Source organism: Schistocerca serialis, chromosome 3 (assembly GCF_023864345.2).
Source record: "Schistocerca serialis cubense isolate TAMUIC-IGC-003099 chromosome 3, iqSchSeri2.2, whole genome shotgun sequence".
Lineage (NCBI taxonomy): Eukaryota > Metazoa > Arthropoda > Insecta > Orthoptera > Acrididae > Schistocerca > Schistocerca serialis.
Window position 1 is genome coordinate 783,039,966 of NC_064640.1, and position 27,927 is coordinate 783,067,892.

At 38.2% G+C, this 27,927-nt stretch overlaps 1 protein-coding gene across 1 annotated transcript in view; it reads right to left on the reverse strand.

Moving 5' to 3' along the window:
* The window catches only part of LOC126471227 (constitutive coactivator of PPAR-gamma-like protein 1 homolog), a 211,639-nt gene that overhangs the window by 152,568 nt on the left and 31,144 nt on the right, over positions 1-27,927 (reverse strand). Inside the window, exons 5-7 of the mRNA XM_050099350.1 lie at positions 15,069-15,215; positions 9,495-9,662; positions 29-224 (exon numbers count right to left, since the gene is read on the reverse strand). Of these exons, the coding sequence (XP_049955307.1) occupies positions 29-224; positions 9,495-9,662; positions 15,069-15,215 (511 nt within the window). The remainder of the gene's footprint in view (positions 1-28; positions 225-9,494; positions 9,663-15,068; positions 15,216-27,927) is intronic.

Sequence of the window (27,927 nt, forward strand, 5' to 3'; positions counted from 1 at the left end):
AATTTTTATCATGATTAAGTATACATACGGGCTGCCTGTGTTCTGTATCTTAAGAACCCATCTTTTGTTCCATTTAAATAGTACTGCACACTTTGTTTGAATCTAGAAACTCTAGGATCTGTAGTTGAACCAAAAATCTGAGCTGCAATTGTATCCAAGTTCTCAACTGATGGCAGTCCCTTTACATAGGTTGCAACTGTCTTCACTAAAGGATCAACAGGAATCTGGAATGAAAGTTACAGTTACTATTAATCAAGATGATCAAATATTTCACTCAGTCCAGTAAGTTTTAAAGAGAAGTATTGCTTAACACAGCAGATTTCAGAAGCAATTTCAACACCTTTCAAAAATCGCATCTAAATAACTAGTACTACTCCTTTGAGTTTGAACTTCTTTCTTCAATCTCATTGTACATGTTCTCTCAACCGCTATATTAAAGATGCTGGCACTCTGTTACGTATCAACGTCACGTGTAACATCACTTTACATTACCTCTGTAACATTCATGCAGAATTTTCATTACAGCAATGTTGTAATTTTAATATCTCCAGCTGCTGCCATTCCAGAACTCACAGCACACTATTCAAAGAAATGCATTTTTTACATATTATTAACAGATGACCTTATCTTTGTTGATTATCAGAAGAAGTAACTATTACAGATGTTCCGCTAGCCTTCTAATGTTAATTATTGAATACTGCTTATAAACTGCAACAAAATCACACCAAAACACATGACCACATAATGAAAAAGTTCAAAGGGAAAATGCTATTACTCCCAAGACTCTGCTGATCATAGGCAACCACAATAAGTTTTCCACAAAAAATTCTGATGTACAGGTACATCTGGGAACAATGTATTTCCCACAAATGATTAATAAGAATTATTCAAAGTCTACAAGTATCTGTGTTTCACTGAATGTAGTTCAGCTACCATTCTGTTCAGCTACCATTCTTTATCAACTCTAATAATACATATCATATTGAGATTAACAATCTGTTATTTATAATGACCGAACAATTAGATATTTATAATGAACTATTTATATAGACCAAGTATTTTATATTCTGGGCATCCACAGCTGTTGAAAAGCATGATGTTAAGAAGAATTCCACTGACAGCTGGTAAAATAATTGTTTTCTTGATACACAGGTTGTGAAACTGGCTGTACATCAATAAAACAATAATTTTACCAGGTGCCAACAGAATTCTTCTAAACACCATTTTTCCAGTGTCTTATTATGGGGATTAGCATATTTGTTCTTTAGTTTCACTTGCAATGTGGTGAACACTTTTATAAGGAATTTTGGATAAGTTCTGCTACCATAATTCACTTTATTAACAGTTCTAGGAATTAATCATACAGACATGCAAACTTATAGATTCCACGTTCTTGGATTTCAAAGACATTAGACACAATATCACACTATGTAAACTTTCACACCCAGTGTTGACTCAACTTAAAATTTCTGGGCTGAAAGGTTGTAGTTGATATATAAAATTATTCCCAGACATTTTGTTTCAGACTGCAGAAGACATCTTCCGAGAGAAACTGGCAGCTACTGTTGGCTTACCTCTGAAGCTATCTGCTGCACTCGAAGACGAAACAGCAGGGAATAGTTTTATATATTTATGGCCTCTCCGCCTTAAAGTTGTAACTCCACCATATCATACTGTCAGATGACAACAAAACATAAATATCTCCGTACGTGTGTTACTGATTCAAATAATTTTTCACAAACAGTACAGATTACAGTGAAGCTCCTTTGACTAATGTCTTGCGGCTTAAATATTTTTTCCTGGAATGGTGTTATCCCTAAATACGAGGGCCGTTCAGAAAGTAACCTCCGGTTGATTTAAAAAAAGTACACCAAGTTAAATAAAAATATTTTAATATATACATCTTACAACTACATCTTTGCACTATTTTTCTACATAGTCTCCATAGTGATTGAGGCACTTATCGTATCTCTTCACAAGCTTTGAAATTCCTTCTGCATAAAAATCACCCGCTTGTGCCTGGAGCCAGCCTGTGACCGCATCTTTGAGCTCTTCGTCGTCATCAAACCGCTGTGACCCGAGCCATTTCTTCAAATGCATGAAGAGGTGATAATCACTTGGCGCCAGGTCTGGGCTGTAAGGTGGATGGTTGATAACGTCCCACTTGAAGGACTCAAGAAGGGCCGTTGTTCTGCGAGCAGAGTGAGGACGGGCGTTATCGTGCAAAAAAACGATACCGGAAGTCAGCATACCACGGCGTTTGTTCTGTATAGCCCGTCGTAACTTTTTTATTGTTTCACAGTACACGTTTTGATTAATGGTCGTACCACATTCCATGAATTCAACCAACAACACCCCTTTGGCATCCCAAAACACCGTTGCCATCAGTTTTCTGGCAGAAAAATCTTGCGAGGCTTTTCTTGGTTTGGTAGGCGAATTTGAATGTGCCCACATCTTTGATTGTTCTTTTGTCTCAGGGTTCACGTACTTAATCCAGGTTTCGTCACCGGTCACGATTCTGTTTAACAATGGTTCTCCTTCGTCCTCATAACGTGACAGAAAGTCTAATGCAGAGGCCATTCTTTGAGTTTTGTGGTGGTCGGTAAGAATTTTGGGCACCCATCGTGCACAGAACTTACGGTAACCCAATCTTGCTGTCACTATCTCGTACAAGAGAGTCTTAGAAATCTGTGGAAAACCAGTAGACAACTCCGACATTGAGAAACGTCGATTTTCACGAACTTTTGCATCAACTGTCTGAACGAGTTCGTCAGTCACCAATGATGGTCTACCACTCCTCTCTTCATCATGAACGTTTTCTCGTCCACTTTTAAATAAACGTACCCATTCACGGACAACTCCTTCACTCATAACTCTTGGTCTGTACACGGCACAAAGCTCACGATGAATAGCTGTTGCAGAATATCCTTTGGCTGTAAAAAACCTTATGACAGCACGCACTTCACATTTGGTGGGGTTTTCTATTGCAGCACACATTTCAAACTGCCACAAAAACTAAACTAGCGCAGGTACGACGTTCACTCGACCACGGCTTGATGCCGACTGACCTGTTGAGTGCGTGAACGCACAGATGGCGTCGCTACTCCCCCCACAACCCGCACTGTGCCCAATCGGAGGTTACTTTCTGAACCGCCCTCGTAGTTATTTACCTTACTTACACTATAAGGGTGCACACAATGTAATTTCAAACTTTTTAAACATTACAAATATTCATTAGACACAAGCTATAGTGTGCTGGAAATTAAAGTGTAGCTTATCGTTAATTCAAAACGTCTTTTTAATTTTATGCTGAATGTAAAATCACCATTTTGTCTTGTGATTTACACAGCGTATTCAAAACGAAGTCAACACAGTTTTTATTTGAGTGTTATATTATTTGACAAATGATACAGGGTAAACATGATAAAGGAAGGTAAAGAAAACTTCTTAAATAACATCTTTTGGTCTATGAAAAAACAAAACAACAACATTAGTTTGTTTCTTCCTTTCAATAAAATGAAGTGACACGTGTTGTCACTCCAGCCGATTGATGCTGCAAGAACTGTCTGAACTAATGAAAAATAGCTCCTTATGGCATCTTGTCCCTTCAACACTACAGAAAACCATGTGAAGCTTCCTTTTCACATTTATCATCATCCTCACTGACAGCACCTGTAGATATTTACTTTATACTAATTTATTCACAAGAGTGTGTCACATTTCACTTACACTCAACTAGTGTGTGAAAGGTAAGTTATGAAATGTCTCACTTCCAAAAACATCTGTAATTACTTTCCATTCTTCTTTACAGAAATCTGTCAAAAATGCAAGTACTCGTGTAACAAAGCCAGAAGTTGCAAAACAACTCACTGCTGTTTGTCGAGTCATAGCACAGTGTTTAGCCTATAAAATGTTCAGTTTCATTACCACCTTGGTCTCGCAGGAACGAAATTCAGCCCTGCGCAACAGTAACTTTGTATTTTCCTTTCACACATTTCATTATGCCCAGGCCTAGAGGTGCAAGTGACTTATGCAGTTCTGATAGCAGTATACACGACATTAACATTTTTTATAAAAGAAGTTGCCTTAGATGCATCAATAAGAATGATCTTTCTGTCTCTGCTCCAGTCTTGACCTCTAAACTATTAAGTAATCTACCAAAAAGTTCTGCAGGTACTGCTACTAAAGCTTGAGTGTAAGGTTGTGTTCTTACAGCAGCCCAGTTTACACTTTGCAATTACCAATGATGGCATCTCTTTATTTCCATCAATATTATACACAACAGTACAGTCAATTTTTCTTTGCTCAATTTGCCTCTGTCACATATTTCCCTTTTTAATGAAAGAAAATTAGATTGTAAAATATCCCAATGTCACTGAAATGAAAATTTTTATTGCATCATCAGCCATCTCGAAGTATTGTTCTTCAAATTTTTAACAGCCTCACTTTCTCCAATTAAATTTATGACTTTTTTAAATGAATCTAGCCAGATATTTGATGCACTTAATCTTCAATCTTGACCTGCAGTGACTACTTGTGCTTTCTCTTGCAACATATATCTGCTTCATTGAATGCACCCATTTGTCATTTCATGGAACCATTTTAAGAGGACCAAACACTCTGAATTATGCTGCATGCATGTTCAGTGGCGAAAACCCGTCAGTATTTGTAAAGGCCTCTTAATACATCACACAAAGAAGATGTATTGTACTTTTTTTTAATTTTTAAATTTTTTTTTAAACACAGTGAGTTTAACATCATAATTTTCTACTTTTGATAGTGTTATTTTCTTCATTTACTGACACAAAAATATCTTGGGCTACATATTGTTTTCAGACTGGTAGCTTGGGTACAACCAGCAGCCTTCTACCAGTAACTTCTGAAAACTGTCAGTAGCACTGCCAGCTGTCACGGCTTTTATTTTGGCGTATGAAGTGTAGTGTGTTTGAGAACAATATTGGTCAAAATAAGGTTGTCAGTCAGTCAACTCTGTTGATACACTGACTAAACCCAACCCATAAGTATTTGACTGTGTCTGCTTTAGGCCGACCAGCTTCGCTCTATTAGGTTGTCTGACCTGCTGCTTTGTACAAAGCTCCAGTTGACATATCAGTCCAGTGCCACATCTAATAATTTTGTATTTCTCTTCATTTTAAGAATTCAAAACATCTAAACCCGATATCTGGCCACCGTATCAGTAAATTAGGTTCTGCCCCCCGCCCCCGCCCCCACCCCCCCACCCCTACACACACACACACACACACACACACACACACACACACTTTTTTTCTTGCAATTCACAGTTTAAAAAGTAAGCCTCAGCTTTTTCATTGTTACAATTGTGATTTTTCCTACCTTTATTACTAGTTCATATAGTCTGAAGTACATTCATTTGTTCTGGTTGTGTAGCCTGTCACCTGCATTATCATAGTCATATTGGGAAAATGATGAAACTGACAAAAACCTTAAGATGTGCGTGTTGTGTAAAACATTTATTCATTGATCCTTGAAGTTATTTTGAAGTAATTCCCTTCACATACATATTTATCACTTAACAAGTACATTGCATGTGGCTACATCTATTGGTTAGTTGTTTTCGTCCAGTGTCTGAAGTGTAATTTTACTCTCTCTCTCTCTCTCTCTCTCTCTCTACCCTCCCCCTTTCTGCTGTTAGTTATCTAGCTGTATAGCTGTATGCACAGACACCTGGGTTTCGTGTGTGTCTAAAACCTAACAGGACACATTCTACACATGCTGACCACAATGTCATGGTCCACCATCATTACCCAGCAAACATAGATACAGACACAATTCTCAAACACAGCAAAAAAAATTCCTCACCACTGAATGAAATCTCTGGGCATGTAGGGCAGTCACAAATAAGCAACACAGTACTAGACTTACTTCACAAACACATACACGAGGGAGGGGAGGGAGGGATCATTGCATTTCTGTGCAACGGCACAGTTCATGCAGTTCAGCCATTCCCTATTGCATCTCATCAGTTGCACCGCTCACAGCTGCCAATGCCCATAAACAGTAGCTGTCGTAGTAGCCAGTCCCTGCTTACAGAATGGCAGACAGCTCTATTAGCTGGAGAGAAAAAAAAAAAAAAGAAAAAAAAAAGAAGAGCAGTCTTTTAGAACTGATTAGGTTGGTTAGTTCACCTTAACTGTGTTAGGACTAGTTAGGAGAAAAATTTCAACAAGTTCCATGCCTCAAGCTACAACATAAGCTGAGTATTCCTTGTGTACACAGTGTGGTGTCACCGCCAGACACCACACTTGCTAGGTGGTAGCCTTTAAATCGGCCGCGGTCCATTAGTATACGGTGGACCCGCGTGTCGCCACTGTCAGTGATAGCAGACCGAGCGCCACCACACGGCAGGTCTAGAGAGACGTCCTGGCACTCGCCCCAGTTGTACAGTTGTACAGCCGACGTTCATAGCAGTGGTTCACTGACAAATTACGCTCTCATTTGCCGAGACGATAGTTAGCATAGCCTTCAGCTACGTCATTTGCTACGACCTAGCAAGGCTCCATTACCAGTTAGATTGAGCTTATTATAAAACCTGTACCGTCAAGAGCGATGTACACCAATTATGGATTAAAGTTAAGTATTACATCATCTACGTACTTTATTTGAAATTCTCAAGACATTGTCCTGTTCCAGACCTCACGCCAGTCTGCGTGTAATTAAACGAGTGCATTTCGGCCTCCTCTAGCAACACGGTGTTGGCACTTCTGCCAACACTTCACACAGTGTTCAATAATAGATTTTTACTGTGTTTCATGGTGTCCCCATATTATGTTCTAGATCTGCACTGTGCAGTCTAATGTGTGTGTGTGTGTGTGTGTGTGTGTGTGTGTGTGTGTGTGTGTGTTTGCGCGCGCGCGCGCGTGTACTACCACCTTATATTGATCTGTTGTATGAGGGTTCACTTTCTGCTATCGTGTATGTTGGGATAAATGAAAGCTCACTCACAACACCCCAAAAGTGCCAAAAACAGTTCACATTTAGTCCTTAAAGGCACTGTAGGTGCTAAACAAGAAACAGCCCCATCTTTCAAAAGAGTTGAGTGCATATACTGATTTTTGAATCACAGCATACTGCTGTGCTAAGATTTGAGATCTTGTTCCGAGAGTACCTCCATGGTAACTATACAGACACACACATTAGACTGAGAGGTATGACTCCATCTACGTACTTAAAAGATTTGTTGACACCCTTCAGGCTCTCCAAATGATTCTCACAAGTAAGAAATGTAATAAACCAGTTTAGCAATACGTCTAAAAAAGATAATTCTATAGTATTGTTACCCATTTAGTAGTTCAGTGCAAAATACTAGAAACAATCAATATAGCATCTAGGACCAGTAATGTGAGAGTACAGGCAGTGCAGCAACATATGACCTCACAGGAATGGTGCTGCCAGGAATAACTAGCATCAAAAGTCATTCAACAAACCCCTGAAGCTTTCAAAACCTGTGAAAGACAGGGTGTTGAGTGTAAATTTCCTGACAAATAAATAAAAACCATACAGAAGTGACTTTCTGCTAGCACAAGAGGTTGACAGACAACAACTTGACTGGCACCTCTCTTCTCCTTTAAGCATTGATTAACATTATTCCTAGCTAAATATACAGTTTCAAGAAATGAAGTAAGTTACAGGTGCATACTAAGCAACACAACTTTTATCCGTATCTACCACATGTGACAAAATTCTTGCAAAATGAAGCACTGAAGTTTACAATGACATTTCCTGATGACACTTCTCCTCCAAACAGCTAACTTTGGTTAGAATGTCATTTAAAATACAAATATTTAAATTGTCTGATACACAAGACTTCGTAGGACTGTTTTCAGTAAAATGTAGATGTATAGCTGCCATGAGGTATTTAACTGTAAGTGTGACTGCTGCAAAACTTGATCATACTTTTTTTCCCCAAGCTAAAAATAATAAAAAAACTACCTAATAAATTCTAAAGTGTGTCAGTACTGGTTATCATGTTTGCTAATATTATCAATATACAACAAAAAGCATGGAATATAGATTTTTCAACAATAACAAGGGAAAAGTCATTTAAGAAAGACAAAAATTTAGCTCACTAAGCATATTTATCAACACTTCATGTATTAATATAGATATTCATACTTTGCTAACTTTGAATTTTTGTTTTTCTCCCTTAATCTTAAAAATTTGTTTAAGATATTATTTTATTTTTGTGGCATTATGTATTGCTATAAATTAACTAACTTCCAATCATTTTATTCCAAACACAAGAAGACTGTCTTAGTATTTCATTACAATTTACCTCTGGTAATATGCAGTACTTGTTACGTAGAACGATGTAGGATCAGACAGCCGTTTCAAGTATGGTTACATCAAGAAAGTAACCTTAAGATTATATTTCATTTTACTAAAATATTAAAAATAAAATAATGTTTTTTGAAACATGTTTCTTATTTTATGTTTTCCCAAGTGGAAAGATAGCCACCTTATATGATTGTGTGGTGTAGACATGTGTGAGGGGTAGCTATGAGAGATGAGATGTGGGAAACGTTTTTAATGAGATTTGACAGGGGGAAAGGCAACTTGGTTCAGGTGCTTTCCTGGGACTTGTCCCATGTGTGTGTGTGTGTGTGTGTGTGTGTGTGTGTGTGTGTGTGTGTGTGTGTGTCTCAATATGGATTTCAATATTAATATAAACAGACACACTTTCTTCTTTTAATTGCTGTGCCACCCATGAGGGATGTATCATGTAAGATGCCTAGCCCAGAATATTTGCTTGATAATGTGGTAGCAGCAATGAAATTTGATGGGGGTGTTAACACGGTCTGTTCTTTCTAGTTTTGAGTTGCACTATCAGTTTTAACAGCAAAGTGAACACACTTATTTGAAAACATTTTCCACAGTTCCATGCTTCTCACACTAAGAAATATGTCTGAAATTGCCTTTCTTCTGTATCAGCATGCTAATACTTCTGTCTGGTAGTGAACATGCTGTTGACCTGTGATTCAAAAAAAGTAGGTAGATTTGCTGAACTGACCTGCTCAAAAACCCAAATTTAACCCTATTAAACATCTTTGGGATGAATCACAGCATAACTGTCATGCCAGATCTGTTACTTGAAAATCCTAGCAACAACTGTTCCCTATACTTCACAAAGAAAAGAAAGTCATTCCACTATTGCCATACCCAAATTATTTGTAAAAGTCTTCTCCAGAGCTTAAACACTGCAGTAATAATACAAGACGATCCTACACAGAATTAGCCATTTGGCTGGCAATTTTGAATACTAGATGACAGGCTTTCTACCACACAGTGTACATAACTTTATAACCATTTGATCCTAATGAAAAACAATAAATGAATATGTTGGTAACTACACTTATCAGGAGTAGCATTACTGCAAAAACAGCAAGAACATCTATATCTATGCATTATACACACAAAATTTTAATCATTTTTATCATACTGCAATCATATCTTACCTTTCCCAAGCTTTGCACCAACCCTAGTCTATGGTAGAATTCTAATAGATCTTGTTCAGGCAACAAATAATTTCCCAGAAGAGCAGCCACAACACATAAACGATCAGAACTAAGACCCAAGCCTTTCGTGACTTCACTCAAAATGTATTCCTTGGTCTCCAGTGATCCCTATGAAATGAAATACACAGATCACAGATACAATGAAAATAACCATTCTTGTTGTCACTCTCCTCAGTAGATGGAGGTATTTTTTGACAAATATTGCGTGTGACACTGAATAGATATCATAAATACGTAAAAAGTTAACAAATTATTCTTACTCCAGAGTTCAACAACTATCTAGGATACACAGTATAGACATGCATGATCTATCCTCTGGGTCAATGCAGCACATAAAATTATTGCACATGACACAAACTAATTTCAAAATTAGTACACTGCTATATTTTATTATTTCCTGTGTTGCTTCCACAGATTAAAATTACAATCTAGATTTAACACTCATAACCTCTGGCTTTAACTTACCAGTTATTCTTCAGAGATCCAGACATAACAATTTGCAGCAACAAGCAAAAAAATGAAGCCGTGAACTGAGCCACAAACCAGACAATACTGAAGCAATAATAACTAGTAGTTCACTTTTTCACAATGGTATAGTGGTCAATTGACAGTTTATCTGGCATGAAAAATGCCTCTATAGTCAACTAACAGTAGTTTCATTTACAACATTTGGGGCAAGTAATACATTGCCTCAGGAAGTATATGGAAAAGTAGTAAGGTCTCAAGAAGCTGACAATAATGCAAATAGTCTATTGAAAAAATGGGGTCATCCTGTATGAAAGATCCTCTCGTTATCCTGCCCGGAGCCATCACCAGCTTGTCTCCATCCTGCAATACAGTTGTCAAGGCACTGTTCCCCTGTAAGACGATGGATTTGCATCCTCCCACTGGCATGATGAAGTTATCACGATTCATGAGACCACGCAATGCTCTGCCACTGCACCAACGTCCACTACTGATGGTCATGTGCCCACTTTAGTCGTAGTTGCCGATGTTGTTGTGTTAACATTGGCACATATACAGGTCATTGGCCGCAGAGGCACATTGGTAGGAGTGTTCAATGCACCATGTGTTCATACACATTTGTACTTTGCTCAACATTAAAGTTGGATGTTAGTTACACTACAGTTCGCCACCAATCCTGTTTCAGCCAGCCTGCCCAGCCTAGGACATCCGACATCTAGAATGAGGGGTTGCTGTCCAACACCACAACATCTGGACATGGTTTCACCTTGGTTCTACCATTTGTTGAAGACACTCACAACAGCACTTCTTGAACACTTGAAAAGTCATACAGTTTCTGAAATGCTCGTGCCAAGCGTCTGGGCCATCACAATCTATCCTCAGTCAAACTCTGATAGACCATGTGCCTTACCCATTCTACACACGAACAGCACACCCACTGATACTACAAGCACGACTAGCAGGCATTCCTCCCAAGCGGCCTCTATTATCAACAGGATGGGTTTTTATCAATAGTAGGTCAGTAGTCATAACGTTCTGGCTGATCATTGTATGACAGATGCATGAACAGAACTGTAACTCACCAAGTTTGCATTTTGCACTCTACAAGTGTTCTATGACTACCCCTGTGGTCACATGACACATTCTAGTGGTAGTCAAGTTAATTCCAAATGTTTTGTAGCAAAATCCTGTGAAAGGTCAACAAAGCAGCACAGGTGCATTCTCTGAACTGTTCCAGTGTTCTTGGCAGTACAGAAACATGGTTCTTAATGTATTCCAAAGGAAAAAAAATGTTACAAGGCATTAGGTCGGGAGCCTAGGAGGATAAATGAATGGAGCCACATCATCTTCGCCACTATGCCCAATACAGAAATGCGAAAGTTCATCATTCAGGTAGTAACAAACACCGGTGCTATGATCAGAGGTTACCCACTCTTGTTCAAATACAGCTACTTCTTTGACAGTCACAGAAAACAATAGCCTTCAGAGTGAATCTCACTCAAGCACCACAATTTAATGAGTAATTTCAGTGCCCCACAATCTCACATTGTGGTGATTAACCTTTCCAGGTAATGGAGGGTTACTTTGCCACTGAGTATAGCTTAGAGGAAAAACATTCGTCTTCAAGTTGTTTTCTGCATAGCTATGCAGAATGGAATGTGTCAGCCATAACCTCCAGGTTTTCATTTTTGCAAAAGCTGCAGATGATATGGTTTGACATGTAATTGACATTTCAAAATCTTCCACACAATTTGCTGTGGTATTCCAAGTTTGTGGCTTCTGCAGACCATTCATTTTTTTGGGCTAAATGTGAAACTTCCCTCACCACCTCCACAGTTGCATTCGGTGCACTTTTCTTACCAGTAATTTTCTGTGTCCATAAATTGCGTATACCAACACGCAATGATATGTTTACATGGCAGTTTTTTTTGCATTATTCCTTCTGAATGCATGCTGCACTGTTGTAACAATTAACATCTTGCATATTCCAACACACAAAACCTTCTCTTGCTTTGTTGCCATGCTGTCAAGGCACTACACTCTTAACACCAACTGATGGGCATAATGCAAACTCAATGAGTTTAAGGTTCTATTTATGCATCTATCGAATTTCAGTATGTAACACTTCAGAAAATATAGAACTTTCGAAATGAATGGAGAGAGAGAGTTGGGGGGGGGGGGGGGGTCTTGTGTTGTCAAAGTATTTAATTAGATTTTTTTTAATGTCATTTTGTTTACCTTTAGCCCCCAAACTCTTAGAGAAGAATGGTTGGATGTCATACAGGATTTCGAATTGAGGTGGAATTTTCCACACTGTTTAGGGGCTTTAGACAACAAACATGGATCTGCAGTGCCCATACACAAATTGGAGCAGATATTTGAGCCATAAGCATAATACAGTGTTCTTTTACTTGACCTTGTTGATACAAACTATTTATGAATCAACATTACCTTTCTTTTTTGTTTTCAGGTTGTACTTACTTGTGAGGAACTGCCAACAGTCATTTTGTATTACTCTGTAAACTGTGGAATTACTCAACCAAAAACAAGGACATGCATAATACTCTTCACATTCCATGTTTCTATTTTACTGTTAGAACACTCGGCTCTAGTGTTAATGGACAGACAAATTTGAATGGGTATGAAAAGCTGAATCTTAAACAGTGAGAGGTAACCAGCTAACAGAATCTTAGAGAGGCGCATGTCTACTTCACTGGGATGGGGATGGTCCAGTGCCTGCACACGGTGGCCTGTGTACACAAATCAGAGGCATGCAGGACTCTGCATCATTGCACGTCCTACTTGTCTCTTCATGAAATGGCCGCATGAACTTGGCACACAGGGAAACTTGCACATGTGTAAACTTAACTTGACCAACCTCTTGTCATGATGATTAATTCACAATCAAAAATAGCAAATTATTGTAACACAGTTCATTCAATATCCAATTTACGTAATAGGCAATGTGAGCAGCACAAGTAACAACTTGGAAATGTTTCTCTGCAGAAGAATTTGCATAATTTCCTCAGGTATTTAGTTGTGTTTATCTAATGTATTTCACTTAGTATATGCTCAGACTGAAAAGTTATTATTCTATGTTATGTTCTCTCTGCCAAGTTTCCAGTTAATTGAAATAGAGGTTAACACATTCTAACCACCAATGAGCAAGGTCCTTGTTGTCACAAATATATGCCTGTATCTTCTAAATATGTTGCTATTTTAATATGTTGCTTTTTCTGAGGTGGTTGTTATGGTGGAACCTAAGAACACAGCTGTTTTTCCAAATAAGAACACAGCTACTTTTTCCAAATACATATCGGATTTTGCTTTTATACTGATGTGAGAATGGTACACTGTCTCTTGCTTTAAAACACATTGGCTGCCTGCCACTCTCCCAATGACTGTGTTGAACCAGCTGACACAGCCCCTTTCATTCTCATCACACATCAAGACGAGCGTCGACAACACTGCAGCAAGAAATACATATGTACACCACTGCCCCCTATCTAGACTTTCACCTTCTCCTACAGAAATGAGTACCATTGATGAGTATTTGTCCAACTTTAAAGCCATCTCAATTCCAACTACAAACTGATTCTGGCAAACTGCACTTTAAACATGGCAGATGATCATAAGAAGCCAAAGTACGTGGTATAAATTCCCATGGTTGGCAACCTGACAAAATTTGCAGCTCACTCACTACTCCCCTCCCTGTAATAATCACAGCTATCAGCCAAGCTGGTGTCACTATTCCACTTCCAACCATTCTGTAGTGCTGAGCTTTAGCAACTGTGAAAAAATTGCAATATCTTCTAGTGTGCAGGTCATATGTAACTATAACAACTAATACATAAATAAAAGATCACAATTATGATTCAGTTCCATTCTCGAGCTTTTGTTCATTCCACAACCTAGTGACATCTACTGGTACTACATAATTTATTCTCATAATAACAATTAGTCAGTTTAATATGATTTATTTTCTTTGTTAGATATTTCATTCTGGATCAAGTTTCCTTCATGCTTCAACTGAATGTCACCATCATGTTTGCAAATCGATTAAAGCTGGAAACATTTTTACCTGGCATTCTAATATGTGAACAGCAACCAAATTTCTAATTTGCAATCCACTTAGTAAATCATTACAGTCTCTCATGACCAAATAAAATAATAGTCTGGGTTCTAAATCAACTAATGTTTTTTTCGAGGCCAACATCCTTGTTTTTGAATGTAATCTTTACTTAAAAACTGGCATTAATGTTTGTACACAGTATCCATACATGTACAAGAACGTTTATTACAAACCTGTTTAAATACAACAAAAGTTTGTATGATGATAAACTTAATGCTATATCCTCCCATGTTTCACGAAACTGCCAGATTTTTATCAGAGCAATAGACCGTTGTAGTGACTAGTTAATACTTTCTCATGCATCTCTTGTACTAGCACTACGCGAGTCGATGTCACACGATTGTTCGAGCAACTTCGATATTGTACGTAGTGCTTCAGCGTAGAGGGAAATCTCAAGTCTGTTGGAATGCAAGTATCATTGGCTGAGACCTATCCTTCCAAATTCTTCAAAATAAATCTGCGTCTAACCTCAGTAGCTGAAGCTTCATCTCTAAATGTAAGACAATTCATATAACTGTAAGACTAACCCTATATACTCTGCTAAATAACACAAAAATGTTGACCTCAGTAGCTATAGTTTAATCTGCAAATATAAGACAACCCTGTATTTTTCAACTGCTGAATTTCAGGAAAAAACTTCATCATATAATTGAGTAAATACAATGCATAGTTGTCTTAACATCTCTGTGAACTGAGGTAAGGTTTTTCAATTCAGGAGTACTGTTAATCAAATAAAGAACATAAATGTTAAAGAAAACTCAGAACATGGAAAATTTATGATGAATTCCAAGGAAAAACAAGAGTCTCATTTTAATCAATACAAGGAAATTATTGTCTTTCATTTATAACAAGCAGGAAGAAATAACCCAAAATGAAATACTTCTTTTGAAGTGAACATGAAAATTCCTGAATCATACCTTATATGTAAGTTTTATATGTTCTGAAGAGAAGTATCGCGGCGGATCAAACACTGCATATTCCCCATCGTCAGCCATCAACCCGTAAAAACAATTTTCTCGGCAATAGGCAATCACTTCTTGATGATGATCATCCATAGTACATAACTGTAAAAACAATTTTTCAATGTAGTTACAATACAAATTTAAAAATGCTGAGAAACACATTTACATAAAAACAAAGAGTAATACAAAAGTGTCTTCATCCACCTTCTGTTTGCTGTAAGTCTGTGATGTAAATTCTTCAAGTTAAACTTTGCCAAAAAGAAAGCTTCTTTGTAACACAACAACAACATTGTGCCGTTCAACATAAAGTGAAATGGGTATTCACCAAATCTGGGCAGACAAATACAGGTACGGCAGTAACCAAGTTTTCTACAAACTCTTTTAAATCACTTAAATTAAAAATTCCATGTTCTAAACCAGCTAAAAAACAATATTTGGTTTTGCACTGCGAGCATGTAAGAACCTAAAAAACAATGACAAGGTGGGGGTGCACTGAAAGTGGGCCCATATTCCCACTGGTACTCAAATCTGACATCTTTAATTATGTTCTATAATTGTTTATTACACTATGGGGAAGGCACTATCAAAAGTCTTGATGACTAGGAAGTGAGATAAAGTGGTGTGGTGGTGGTTGGGGGGTAGGGGGTGGGGAGGTTGTTTGGGTGTCTTGTCACGACTCTGTGACACATTTCAGCCTTTTTATCTGCTACAATTACACAATCAGACTGGCTAAGAACTTCACAGTTATAGAGAACAATTAGTATGTCTTTTTATTGAGTAATGCTACTGATGCACTAGTTTAATTCTGGTTTAAGCTATAGTATACTGTATGTTAGCATAGTTTGCTGCTAATGTGGAACATTACTGTACACATGGAAAATTCTATAAACGTATTGGTATGGTCCATGGTGGCTTAACCATTGCTGGTTTCTTTTAAAATGAGAAAACCAACATCCCCATTGGCATAGGGGCCACAACTGACAGCTGTGCAGCAGCAGCCACTGTCGAGTTTCTTTACCACACATTCCCAAACCTGATAAAGGTTTCTTTAAGCAGGATCCCAAGCTAATGATATATTTCTGTAAGTGTCAGAGTCCAGAGACAGAAGGGCTCTTTCAGGATCATAAGCTTATGTTTACTTCAGACTCATTGAGTGTTTTACAGGTTCCATTAATTTGCTACAGAACATAATGAGGAAAACTATACTGCCAGCCAAATGATGTCACTGATAGGTTGGCTTGGGAAGAAATTTTGATAAGACAGAACCTCAAAAATTACACTTCTCGAACATGATTACCTGAAATTAAGAGAGCAAAAAAAAAAAAAAAAAAAAACTAACTATTCTTTATACTGGATTCCTCATTACATTTCGTTTTTTATAAAAAGAATTTTGTACAGCTGAATGCTGTAGAGATGTCTAAAAAATGAAAGAGACTACTTACTGGGGTCCTCTGACTCAAGCTTATTTCCTAATCTTCAGGACTCTTGACATTATCAACCACAGAGAGTACTAAACAATTGCAGAGCATAATGAAAGGTGTCACATTTAATTTGAGAAGCAGCAGAATATGGGCCCATTTAAAAGACCCTCCACACCTCCCGCTTCTTGTTCTTTTTCAGGGGCTTACATACTTGCATTAGTGAACAGCCTTACAACAGCAGTCACACCAGTTCCTGTCAGATCACCGAAGTTAAGCACTGTCGTGCTGGGCTAGACTTGGATGGGTGGCCATCACGGTCTGCCAAGCACTGTTGGAAAGTGGGGTGCACTCAGTCCTTGGGAGGCCAACTGAGGAGCTACTTGATTGAGAAGTAGCGGCTCCAGTCATGAAACCTGACAATGGCTGAGAGAGTGGTGTGTTAACCACATATGTCTCCAGGAGTGAACTAATGATCACGAAACTTTACCAATGTTCATTGGGAACATGTTCAGATTTTCACGTCATGAAATAACAAGCAACCAGTCACATAAAAGAAATTTACATTTCTTTACCAGTTTCAGGAACATAGGTGTAACCTTCTGAACACGGCACTATTGTGTGTGTGTATATATTTCTTCATTATATACACCTACAGTTGCTGCTAATGGATAAAACACCACACAAAATTTCAGCTTAACCTGTTATGGTCATGCAAAAACTTTTTATGAAATTAGACCACTCAGCATGGAATGGTCCAAAAGCTTTCAGAAAAATTTTAAAGCAAGAGTGTCAACAGTACAAACGCATAAAGACTTTGACTGTTAAATGGAGATGAGTGTGCAAGTAGCTGGGAAAAATTCCACTGAGGTTCTCTACGAAGGGGAGGAACTGTATGATGCTGTGAGAGAAAATGAAATGGGGTCAATTTGGAGTACAGAGGGAATCCAAAATTAGAGTATGGATTTGACAGAGCTTTGGAATATTTGTGATTAGAGGTAGAAGGGATAAACAACATTCCAGAAGAATGTTTTCAATCATTGGAAAATATGACATGTATATTATTATTCAAGTTAGTTTAAACTCTATGAGACTGAAGCCATGTCATCAGACTTTGCGAAGAATATCATCTACATAATCCCCACATAGGAAATGCAGGAACTATTGCATATCCAGCTCAACAGCTCACGCATTCAACTTGCAGATCGGAATATTATGCAGAATAATGAAAAATAAAATTATAGAACTATTAGATTATCACAGTTCAGATGTAGAGAAGCTGAAGGCACCACAAAGGCAATTCTGACAATATGTCTGATTATAACAACAAGAGTTAGGCAAAATTGAAATAATTTCATAGAATACGCCAGCCTGGGGGGGGGGGAAGAAGAGAGACAAGATCGATAAAGTGAAGTGGGGGAGGAAGATATCTGAAATCCTCAGAGAAATAGGTATTAACTAAAGGAAAAAGGCAAAATACACATCATATTCTGTTCCAAGAATCACGAGCAAAAAATAAGAATGGAAGCAGAGGGAAAAGTGCTCTGATTGAATGCAGCATTAGTCAGACTGAAGTTATTCTCCAACTTGTATATCAAATAACTTATTAAGGAAATAAAAAGAAAGGTTTGCAAGTGGGATTACAGGTCAGGATGTTTGTATATCTATGGTACCTGACAAGATTTACTGAATAAATAATATGGCTTCAGTATAAACCTAAGAAAGGAAAGAGTATTAAGCATCAGCAGCAATAAGATTTTTTAACAACTTAGCATGAAAACTTGGGATCAAATAACACACTATCAAAATAAGAGAGAGAAATCTTCACCAAAAGGCATCTGTTTGTAGTAAAAACAGGCCTTAACTTGAGAAACAAATTTCTGAGAATTATGTTGAGAGTACGGCATTGTATGGAAGTAAATCTGGATTGTAGGATACTTGGGAAGAGGGAAATAGAAACTTTTAAGAAGTGATGCAGCCGGGGGATACTGAAAATTAAGTGGAATGATAAGATAAGAAAGGGAGGCTGGCTGCAGGAATAGTACGGAAATGAATAGATGGAAAATTCTACTTGGCAGAAGGAATTTATTACATTTTCATTTATTTATTCTTCACAATTACAGCTTATTATCTGAGATGCTAAAATAGGCCAAAAAATTTACTTTTCATGAACAATATACAATTATTTATTCCTGGTACTGAATTTAAAAAGAAATACTAATACTACATACACCTTCTACCACTACAAAAATAAAATAAAACCCTTAACCAAAGACCCAACTAACCAACGACACCACTAGTGGTGGTGGTGGTACTACAGAAGTTGTTCTGTTTTTGTTCATTTATTACGGTGCATTCACTGGATCTGCCTACATGCTACCCCAGTCAACAGGAATCATCTGCTGGATTCTTTGGGTAGAGGGCAGCCCGTCAGTAGCGTTTCCACTATAAAGAGTGATTCAACAATTCACTGTAACATCTACGAACTCACACTTCCGTAACCACTTGCATCTGGTGGTCGCTGACCTCAGTTGTCTTCTCTACATCTGTAGGGTGTGTTGTCTAGCCAGGATGGTAGCATGCTGATGTGTGTTTGAGTGACATGTGAAGTTTTCCTTGGCCGCCTTGGAACTGCAGCTGCAGTTTCATCCAAGGTGTGTAACACTGACTACTTCCTAAGTGCAGCTTTAGGATCCAGCATCCTTAATGCCCGATAGCCATTACATGCCGCATCTCCATAGAGAGTACAGCCCCACAATGTGTGCTCTGGAGTGCCCACACTGCCACATGCCCATCTATCTCTTATCTATCTTTCGAATTTGTACAGATATTAGGGGGACGGGAATGTAATTTTTTGCCATATTCAAACAGACATAAAATTAACAAATTTTTATTTTCAATTAATAATGTAATCACTTAACAACAACCTTTTCTCATCTAGTGCCAAATTAATAGAAATCAACTGGTTTTTGAGCAAAATACCTGGAGATGGCATTTTGGACATCATCCACATTTTCAAATTTTTTGCCACTTTGAAAATGTTGCAGCGATCGGAATAAGTGGAAATCCGATGCTGCCATATTGGCAAGTATGGTGCGTGAAGCAATACCTCCCACCCCAATACATTAATTTTTTCCAGGGTTCATCTTGCATAGTATGGTCCTACATTATCGTGTTGCAGAATAACACCTTCTCTCTTGACAATGACTGGGTACCTTGCAATTAAAGATTGATTTACTTGATCCAACTGTTCACAGTAATTGTCTGGATTCACAGTTTATCCAGGTTTCAGCAATTCAGAACGAATGGCCCACGAATACTCCAGCAAACACACAAAAGTGTCTTTTTGGGGTGTAAACCTGGTTTGACTGTACTTGGTGGCAATTCATTCAAAGAGAGCCACAGCCTGTTGCATTCTAAATTATTAAAGAGGACCCACTTTTCATCTCCAGTGATTCAGAGATCAAAATACACCTAGGTGTTGTGCCACTGAAGCAATAAGTTGCGTGTGGTGAGTCGGTTAGCTTCATGTGTCTTTACAAATCTTCTGTAAGTGTTCTTAGACGATCAATCAGGGTTGGAAAAGTGTGTCTGACAGTTCCTTGATTGTTTGACATGGATTTGCTTCCACTTCCATCCTTAACATGTCAGGGTCTAAAGTTGTTAGTCTCTGATCAGCACAAGTCGGAAAGATCAAAATTATCGGATTTGAAGTTAGGAAACCACCTTTGGCATTTACGAACATTTAACATACTTCAATGAACATCACAAATGGTTTGGTTACAAACTGTTGTGAAACCCAAAAAGCATACAATCAAACAACGGAAAAGCCAGGATGGAATAATGACAATATTATGAAAAGGACAGATTACTACTCACCATATAGCAGAATGTCTCTTTGTTGTGCGTATCTGTGACTCGGCATCTGCACTATATGGTCAGTAGTAATCTACCCTCTTCACAATACTGTCAAAACGTATTCAAGACCGGATATGTATTTCTTCTGGTATTTGCAGGCCACTTCACCATAAACTGGGGAGGGGGGGTTAATGATTTTTAATGTAGACAGTTGGTAAATTCAACATATCTACAACAAATCTAAAACCTAATGCCTCTTCATCTGAATGCATATTTGTCTATTATCTCCTCCTAAAACAATGAAAGTATTCTGACAGAATTTTGAATACAATATTGTGCAATTACTGTGCGGAATTATGTTTCAGTTAAGAAGAATCAGTTTTCTTTGACAGGCTCCGCTGAAACATTACTTTTATTGCTATGCCAAGAGTGTTCGTAAAGGAATAGCGAATTTTTAATTGTCTGTGTTGCAGTAATCTGATTACCAGGGCTTTTTTTGTCATAGTGTTGGTAAACATGTCTGGAAAGTGTGTGCACAAAGTTACCCATATTACATATTTAGTTTCCTGTCACCTGACAAAAATGTTACAAGTGTTTTGGCACTATTAGTAATTATTTATTTTGTGAAAAGATGAATCAAAGAATTTGTATTAAATTTTACTGTAAGAATGGAATAAGGTGCACCTAAGTTTTAGAAATTGCTTTTGGAGAGTCGACTAGACATAAAACAAGGATTTATAAGTTGGTATCATCGAAAGAATGAGGTCCCATGTCAAAGGTGGTAGAGAACCATGAGTAAGGACAGTCACTACCTGATACAATAACAAATGAATTATTTACATCAGAGTGTGGCATAGTTCACCCCGCTATCAAATCATCATCTAAGACAACAGCATCACCTTACTTCAGATCCAGTAGTGCAAGTTGTATTGGAAGCAAAAACTTTATATTAAAGTTGATAGTCAACTGTATACTGAGATGTGACTATCATTCTGTATTGTATCAGGTGATAAGTTACAGTGACAGTAACAGTAACAAATACAGAGACATTCTTGTGGACATGGACTGTTTTCAAGTTAAGTATTTCAGATTGTTCAAGTTTTAATGAAGTGATCTAGTATTCTGTATGTGTCTTAGTATCTGCTCAACCTCCTCCAGAAGCAAATCTAGGCTTGTTAGGACCTACTACAGTGTTGATGTAAATGTCTCCATTGTTTTTACATGCGGCACTACAAGAAGTGGTATTAGCATTTTGAAGGAGGCCGTAAAGATGTTTAAGATGACGAGTGCCCTGGACGCACCAGCACACCAGCCAATGAAACTGTGGAAAAAGTGTATGGACAAACAATGAAACATCGCCAAATCATAATCAAAGAAGTTGTTGAGGATGTTGGCGTATCAAATGACTCGTGCCATGGCATTATTTTAAATGTTTCAAGTAGATTTGTTCAAAAATTATTGCATTTTGAACAAAAACCGTGGTGAATGCAAATTGCTCAGGAGTTGCTAGATGAAGGCAACAATGATACAGAACAACTGAAATGGATCATATGTGGTGATGTAACATGTGACAAATATTATGTGACATTAAGGTGCAACCAGCCCAGTGGAAGCATTCTGGATCACCAGGATGGAAAAAAGCTCAACGAGAGCAGTCAAATATTAATGTTATGTTCAAAGTATTCTTTGATTTCAACAGTATGGTGCATTATGAATTTCTGTCATAAGGTGAAACGAACAATGAGTAGTACAACTTATAACTTCAACTCTGATTGTGAGAAGCAGTAAAAAACAGCCTGTATTTGTGGCAGGGCAATACATCTTTTTTTTTCCCACCGTGATAATACACCTGGCTCACACATCACTGTGTGTTAATGAATTTTTGACCAAAAACAATACTGTAATGATGCCCTAGCCTCCATATTTGCTCCAAATCACTTTTTTGTTCCTAAAACAAAAGAAAATTTTAAAGGGCAGTCTTTCACCATACATGATATCAAAAACGCATTGGTGAGTGAGCTAAGGCTACCCCAAAAACAGAAGTCCAGAAGCATTTCGGCAATTATCAAAAGTGCTGCCATAACCATATAACAGGTAATGGGCAATACTTTGAAGAAGATAACACTGATGTCAACTAATAAATAAACCCATCATTAAATCCAATATTCATCATGGTGATCCTGTTGCTTTCACTAACAGTGTACACAACGGCAGGACCCTTTAAATATTTTCTGAAAGTAATGTTGTTGTCCACCCAAATTTTGGTGATATAAAAGAACTTTCCACCTTTCTCTCTCAATTTCCTTAGTTGCCTCAAATATGTCCATCACCAGTCAATTACATCACCTCTCTCTACAAGAACCTTTAACTTACATATCTCTCCCAGATAAATCTCATTTCACACAGTGTCACGTGCGAAACACCTTTCTGCCAAGGAAAATGGGTTTTTGGTTTAACAGCAATTAGTAATTTCCATAACATCGGTACTTTATTTTGAGTTTTGTTAAAGTCCTAAAATGAATGTCGAATTATAGATTTTGATAAGCTGTCTATTAACAACGGTTTTACTCCTAAAATTATTAGCACTCTTTCTTGGCAGCTCCGTAAATCATGAGGTTTACTTTCACATTCCTTTCTGATGTGTAACATTGTGGCAATGCTGACTTTTTATATAAATTGCAGCCCTTTGATTGGGACTGCCAATATTAGCCAACAGTTCTTTTTGTGTCAACTTTTTACTAGAAGCTGTTCATTACATAAGAGATGATCACAAGGTGTGTAATCCAAAAACAGCTCGTCTCTGTATTGTACACATTTTCTTGTGATGTAGTACACATATTAATCACTTCTGAATAACTAAGTATTACTTAACACACAGATTGAATTAATTGATTCTAGTAACTAAAATCACACAAACAGCATCATCTCAAATCCCTGCACACTGCACTACATGGCAGGGCAGGAAACGTGCAACTGATTTTGGCTGTGCCTGCAGGGCAGTGGCAGGATTCTTCCAGGAAAGGCCACTTCCACAACCAAGAGCACTGCTCACTCACAAGTTTACCAGCAGACTATACACAGTGTACAGGCCCTGATCTGTCACATAACGTATCAGTCCACTTGATGGGTTAAAAATCTAATTTTTAATCCCTTCCTAATTGGGAGAAATTTGTATGTTCCCCTGCCTGTGCTTGAAGTATCCAATTCATTTTGTCACATTTTTAATATGCAATCTTGTATTAACTTCTTGGTACTGACATCACTTTCAAGTATCCTTCAAACTTCCATCTGAGTGCCTTTCTTTAACCCATAAAGGGTTTACCAATGATGATTACCAATACCAATGGAAATATTCCTACAATTACTAGCAATGCATCATTTGGAGTAGTGCAGTGGGTGTCCATTAATCTTTGTAGTAGTCCTCACTGATCTCTTCTGACTAATGTATCTGGCTTTACATTACAAGCTGCAATCCAACAGCTCAAGTGCTCTACCATATACTACGACTGATGCTAATATAGATTGGTGGTATATTCTGATTGTCCTGAAGGGAAATATGAACTGCCTATCTGTGATGGTTATAAATTTGATCATCACATTAGTACCTATTCTTATAATTAATTTTGAGAGATCCACTTCAGTTGCAATAATATTTATTCAGACCACGACTGGTTCCAAGATTTTAAAATCCCACCTTCAGGTGTACGAAATTAGTTTATTTGGTAATAGGTAGCAAACAGTTGGACCAGTCAGCACAAGAGTTCCAATCATTGCATGCTGGCAAAAAGATTCAGCTGCTGGGCAGCCATACAAGAGGCCAACCAGTACTGCATGGAGGGCCACACCAGTGTGGCCCTCTAGACAGTAGTGGTTGGTGCTCCTACAATGCACCTGCCCAGCAGCACACAGTTTCCACCAACATGCAATGATTGGAACTCTTGCACCGACTGGCCCAACCACTTCCTATGTATTACCAAATACAATAATTTCATACACACGAAGGTGGGCTTTTAAAATCTTGGAACCAGTCATGGTTTGAATAAATATTAGCGCAACTGAAGCAGATCTCTCTAAATTAATTATTATGCATCTCAGTTGTGGATGTCCTATGTACCAAACCTTGTGTACCTACTCTGCCTGTCTCCTCTGTATTATGTGCAAAATTATGATGTTCATCCTGGAATACCATAAATATATCATTTTACTACTTCTAATTATTACCCCATTTATTTTATCTTAGGATTTTTTACTAGGTTCCCTTTTAGCTGAAGGTTAGTGGTTTTGTGAGGTATTAGTGACACTGCCATTCTGACAACATCCTTCAAGTTCATGGGATACATTCTAAAACTCTGAACCACACACTGACCCCTGCAGCAAACTTATGTTATTGTCTTTGTTATTTCCTTTCAGAGTCATATTAACGATGCATGTGTCCTGTAGCAACAGTGTCTCGAGTAGTTGTACAATGTCTCTGGATACTCCAACTTCGTAAGGTGATCAAAAACAGATGGCAACCATCGGTTATCGAAAGCATCAATACTATTGATCATCGTTACTAGAGCACATGTGGAATGAGTTTCTGTCACTAGCAAGATTACCTTATTTATTGAATCTTTAGTTGCCTTGCCTTGCCTCTTCTCAATCGGTATTGGAGAGGGCTCAGTTCCGTGTAGTAGTCTATGATTTTGTCATCTCTTGGGTGCAAAATTTAAGGACAAAAGCTGCTTTAGCTTGATGTGTCACTACCAAGTAACATAGCTCGATAAAGCTTTAACCATACACAGAAAGAACTGCTAAAGTATTGTACAGAAGGTAACAGAAAGAAATAAACAACGAGACTAATAGAAGTAACACTTTTATTTGAAGGTAATAATTACAATGAAGTCACTGCAATTTATGACGGTCAACTGGACTAATAGAATTAACATTTTTATTTGAAAGGCAATAATTACACTGAAGTCATCGCAATTTATGGTCAACTGGACATTACAAAAGCCAGACATGATTCTTAATGGAGTGTGTGATCACCAAGGATGGCAGTGCTTGCTCTGCAATGTGCTCCCATACTGCTACAAGGTTGGTGAGGAGTTCTTGTGATAGGGCACTTCATTCCTCCACCAGTGCAGATGACAACTGCTGGACAGTCGTCACTGCCTCTAGATGTGCTGCAATACGTCTCCTGTATGTATCCCAAACCTGCTCAATGCACTTAAAATGGGGGAGCGGGCACGTCGGTCCATTCATCGAATATCTTCTCATTCCAAGAGCTCCTCCACCTGCACTGTTCGATGCAGTTGAGCATTATCATCCATAAAAAGGAACTAATGGTAGAATACACACCTTTTAAAGAGACACATGGGGAAAGAGTACAGTGTCAGAATAAAGTTACATGGGTCTGTGCAACATGTTCAAAGATTTGGATGTCAGTACACCCATGCAATGTTACGTCTCCCCACCCCCTAACACCTGAACCACCAAAATCATCAGGTTCAACAATTCTGGATGTACCCTCATATGGTAAAAGATGGAAACACATAATGCACCCACAAACATTGTCGAACAGGATCATTTGGTGGTCCAGGTATTATGGTGTAGGGATGCATAATGTTGCATGGTCATACTGACCTCCAAATCTTTGAACACGGTAAACTCACTGGTCAAGGTTACTGTGACACCACACTCCTCAACATGTGCATCTTTTCAGGAGTGCATTTGACATCAACTTCATTTTTATGGATGACAATGCGTGACCATATCAAACAGTGCAAGTGGAGAAGCTCTTGAAATGAGAGGATATTCAGCAAATGGACCAGCTTCACCTTCCCTGACTTAAATCCCATCATGAGTCTGTGGAATGCATTAGGGAGATGTGTTACACCATTCTGAAGGAGGAATGGAATGTACTATCACAAGAACTCTTTACCAACCTTGTGAGTACGATACAGAGCATGTACTGCCCTGTTAACCACCTTTCGTAATGTATAGGGAACCAATATGAATCGCGGTGGCTTCAGTGTAACTATGTCTTTGAATGTATGTGCAATTTCTGTTCGTCTCATTAAGTAGTTAGCTTCTGTACTATAACGTAGCAGTTATTTCTATGTACAGTCCATGTTTTAGCGAGCTATGTCACTTGACAGTGACAAAACATGCGAAAGTTATTTTCATCCTTAAGTTTCACACACCAGTGTAATTCTGCAAATATCTTGTCAATAATATTGTGAACGCACATTGGTCTGTAGGATTTTGATAACACTGAATCATTTTCATCCACTTTACTAACAATCACACCTTGCTGCTTCCCATTGTGCAGGGACCCTTCCTTGCAAAAGATACTCTTATAAGTCATGCAAGTAAATATTTAATTGATCAGGCTTGTATTACTCCAGCGGAGCCCATCCAGTCCTAGAGAGTCTCTCTTTTTAAATCTTAAAATTTTTTGTTTAATTTCTCTGTGTGAACAGGTATAAATATTTATTGTTTCTACAGACAGCTTGTAACCTTTGTCATAAACTTATGCTGATCTTCTGTCTCCTTTTACTTCTCTGACATCACTGTCGCCTGGAAGTAGTGTTTCCATTAGCAAAGCAAGCAACTGTTCACAATTTTCTGTTATTGTCCCTTTTGAGTGTGTACCAGACTGTCGGTGACTGTATTTTCTTGCAGACTATTATGTTTAGGATTCCCCAGGGATCCATTTCTGAGCTAGTCTCCTCGAACTGTTTCCATAGTTCCATTTTGGTTTATCATAACTCTTCCTTAAAAAGTTGAACATACCTGTACCTATACAGCCTTTGGATTCTTTCTTTTTGGACCAAGCTGCTCTCGTATAACTTCCTGGTTCTTCTTGTTACTCGTCTTAATTTCTGCATTGCCTAATAAATACTATCAAGTCTTCATACCACTTTCGTATATTCACCACTTTCTAACTGTTGCAGTTTTCCCTTTTACCTTATCATTCGAATTAGTCATGTCAGTTGCCACTGTTCCTTTGTGGCTAGCCATGCTGATCACATCTGTTTGCTCATTTGACGCACAATGCAGTGCATGGGCTCTCCATGTTGATCTGTGCCGCTGACTTACTTATGTCATCTTCCGATGAGCTCGCCTCACACCAATTGCAGCTTGTCGGGACTGCAGAGCAGCTGGCAGGGAGCTCCTGATGCAGCCTATTGTCTGCATGCTGCTGCTCCTCAGCTGACATAGTGCAAACCTCCATTGTCACACTGCACCAACAGGAGAGCAACGACCCCCCTTACTGGTGGCATCCAAATGCATTTCAACACATTAAACACTTGCCCTGCCTTATTGAAACTTAATGTCTTTCAGAAAACATGCACTTGGGTAAGTGAAACTTTCACTACTTGGTGCAGTGACAAGTTGCCAATAACAGCACTTGCCACACAAGAACACCATTTGAACAACACGGAGCCAACATCAACAGACAACTGATCCAGCAGCCATCTCATCATATCTTCAAGAAGAAGGGATAGGCTGATAGAACATGTGATATAAGACAGCAGGGAATAACTTTCACA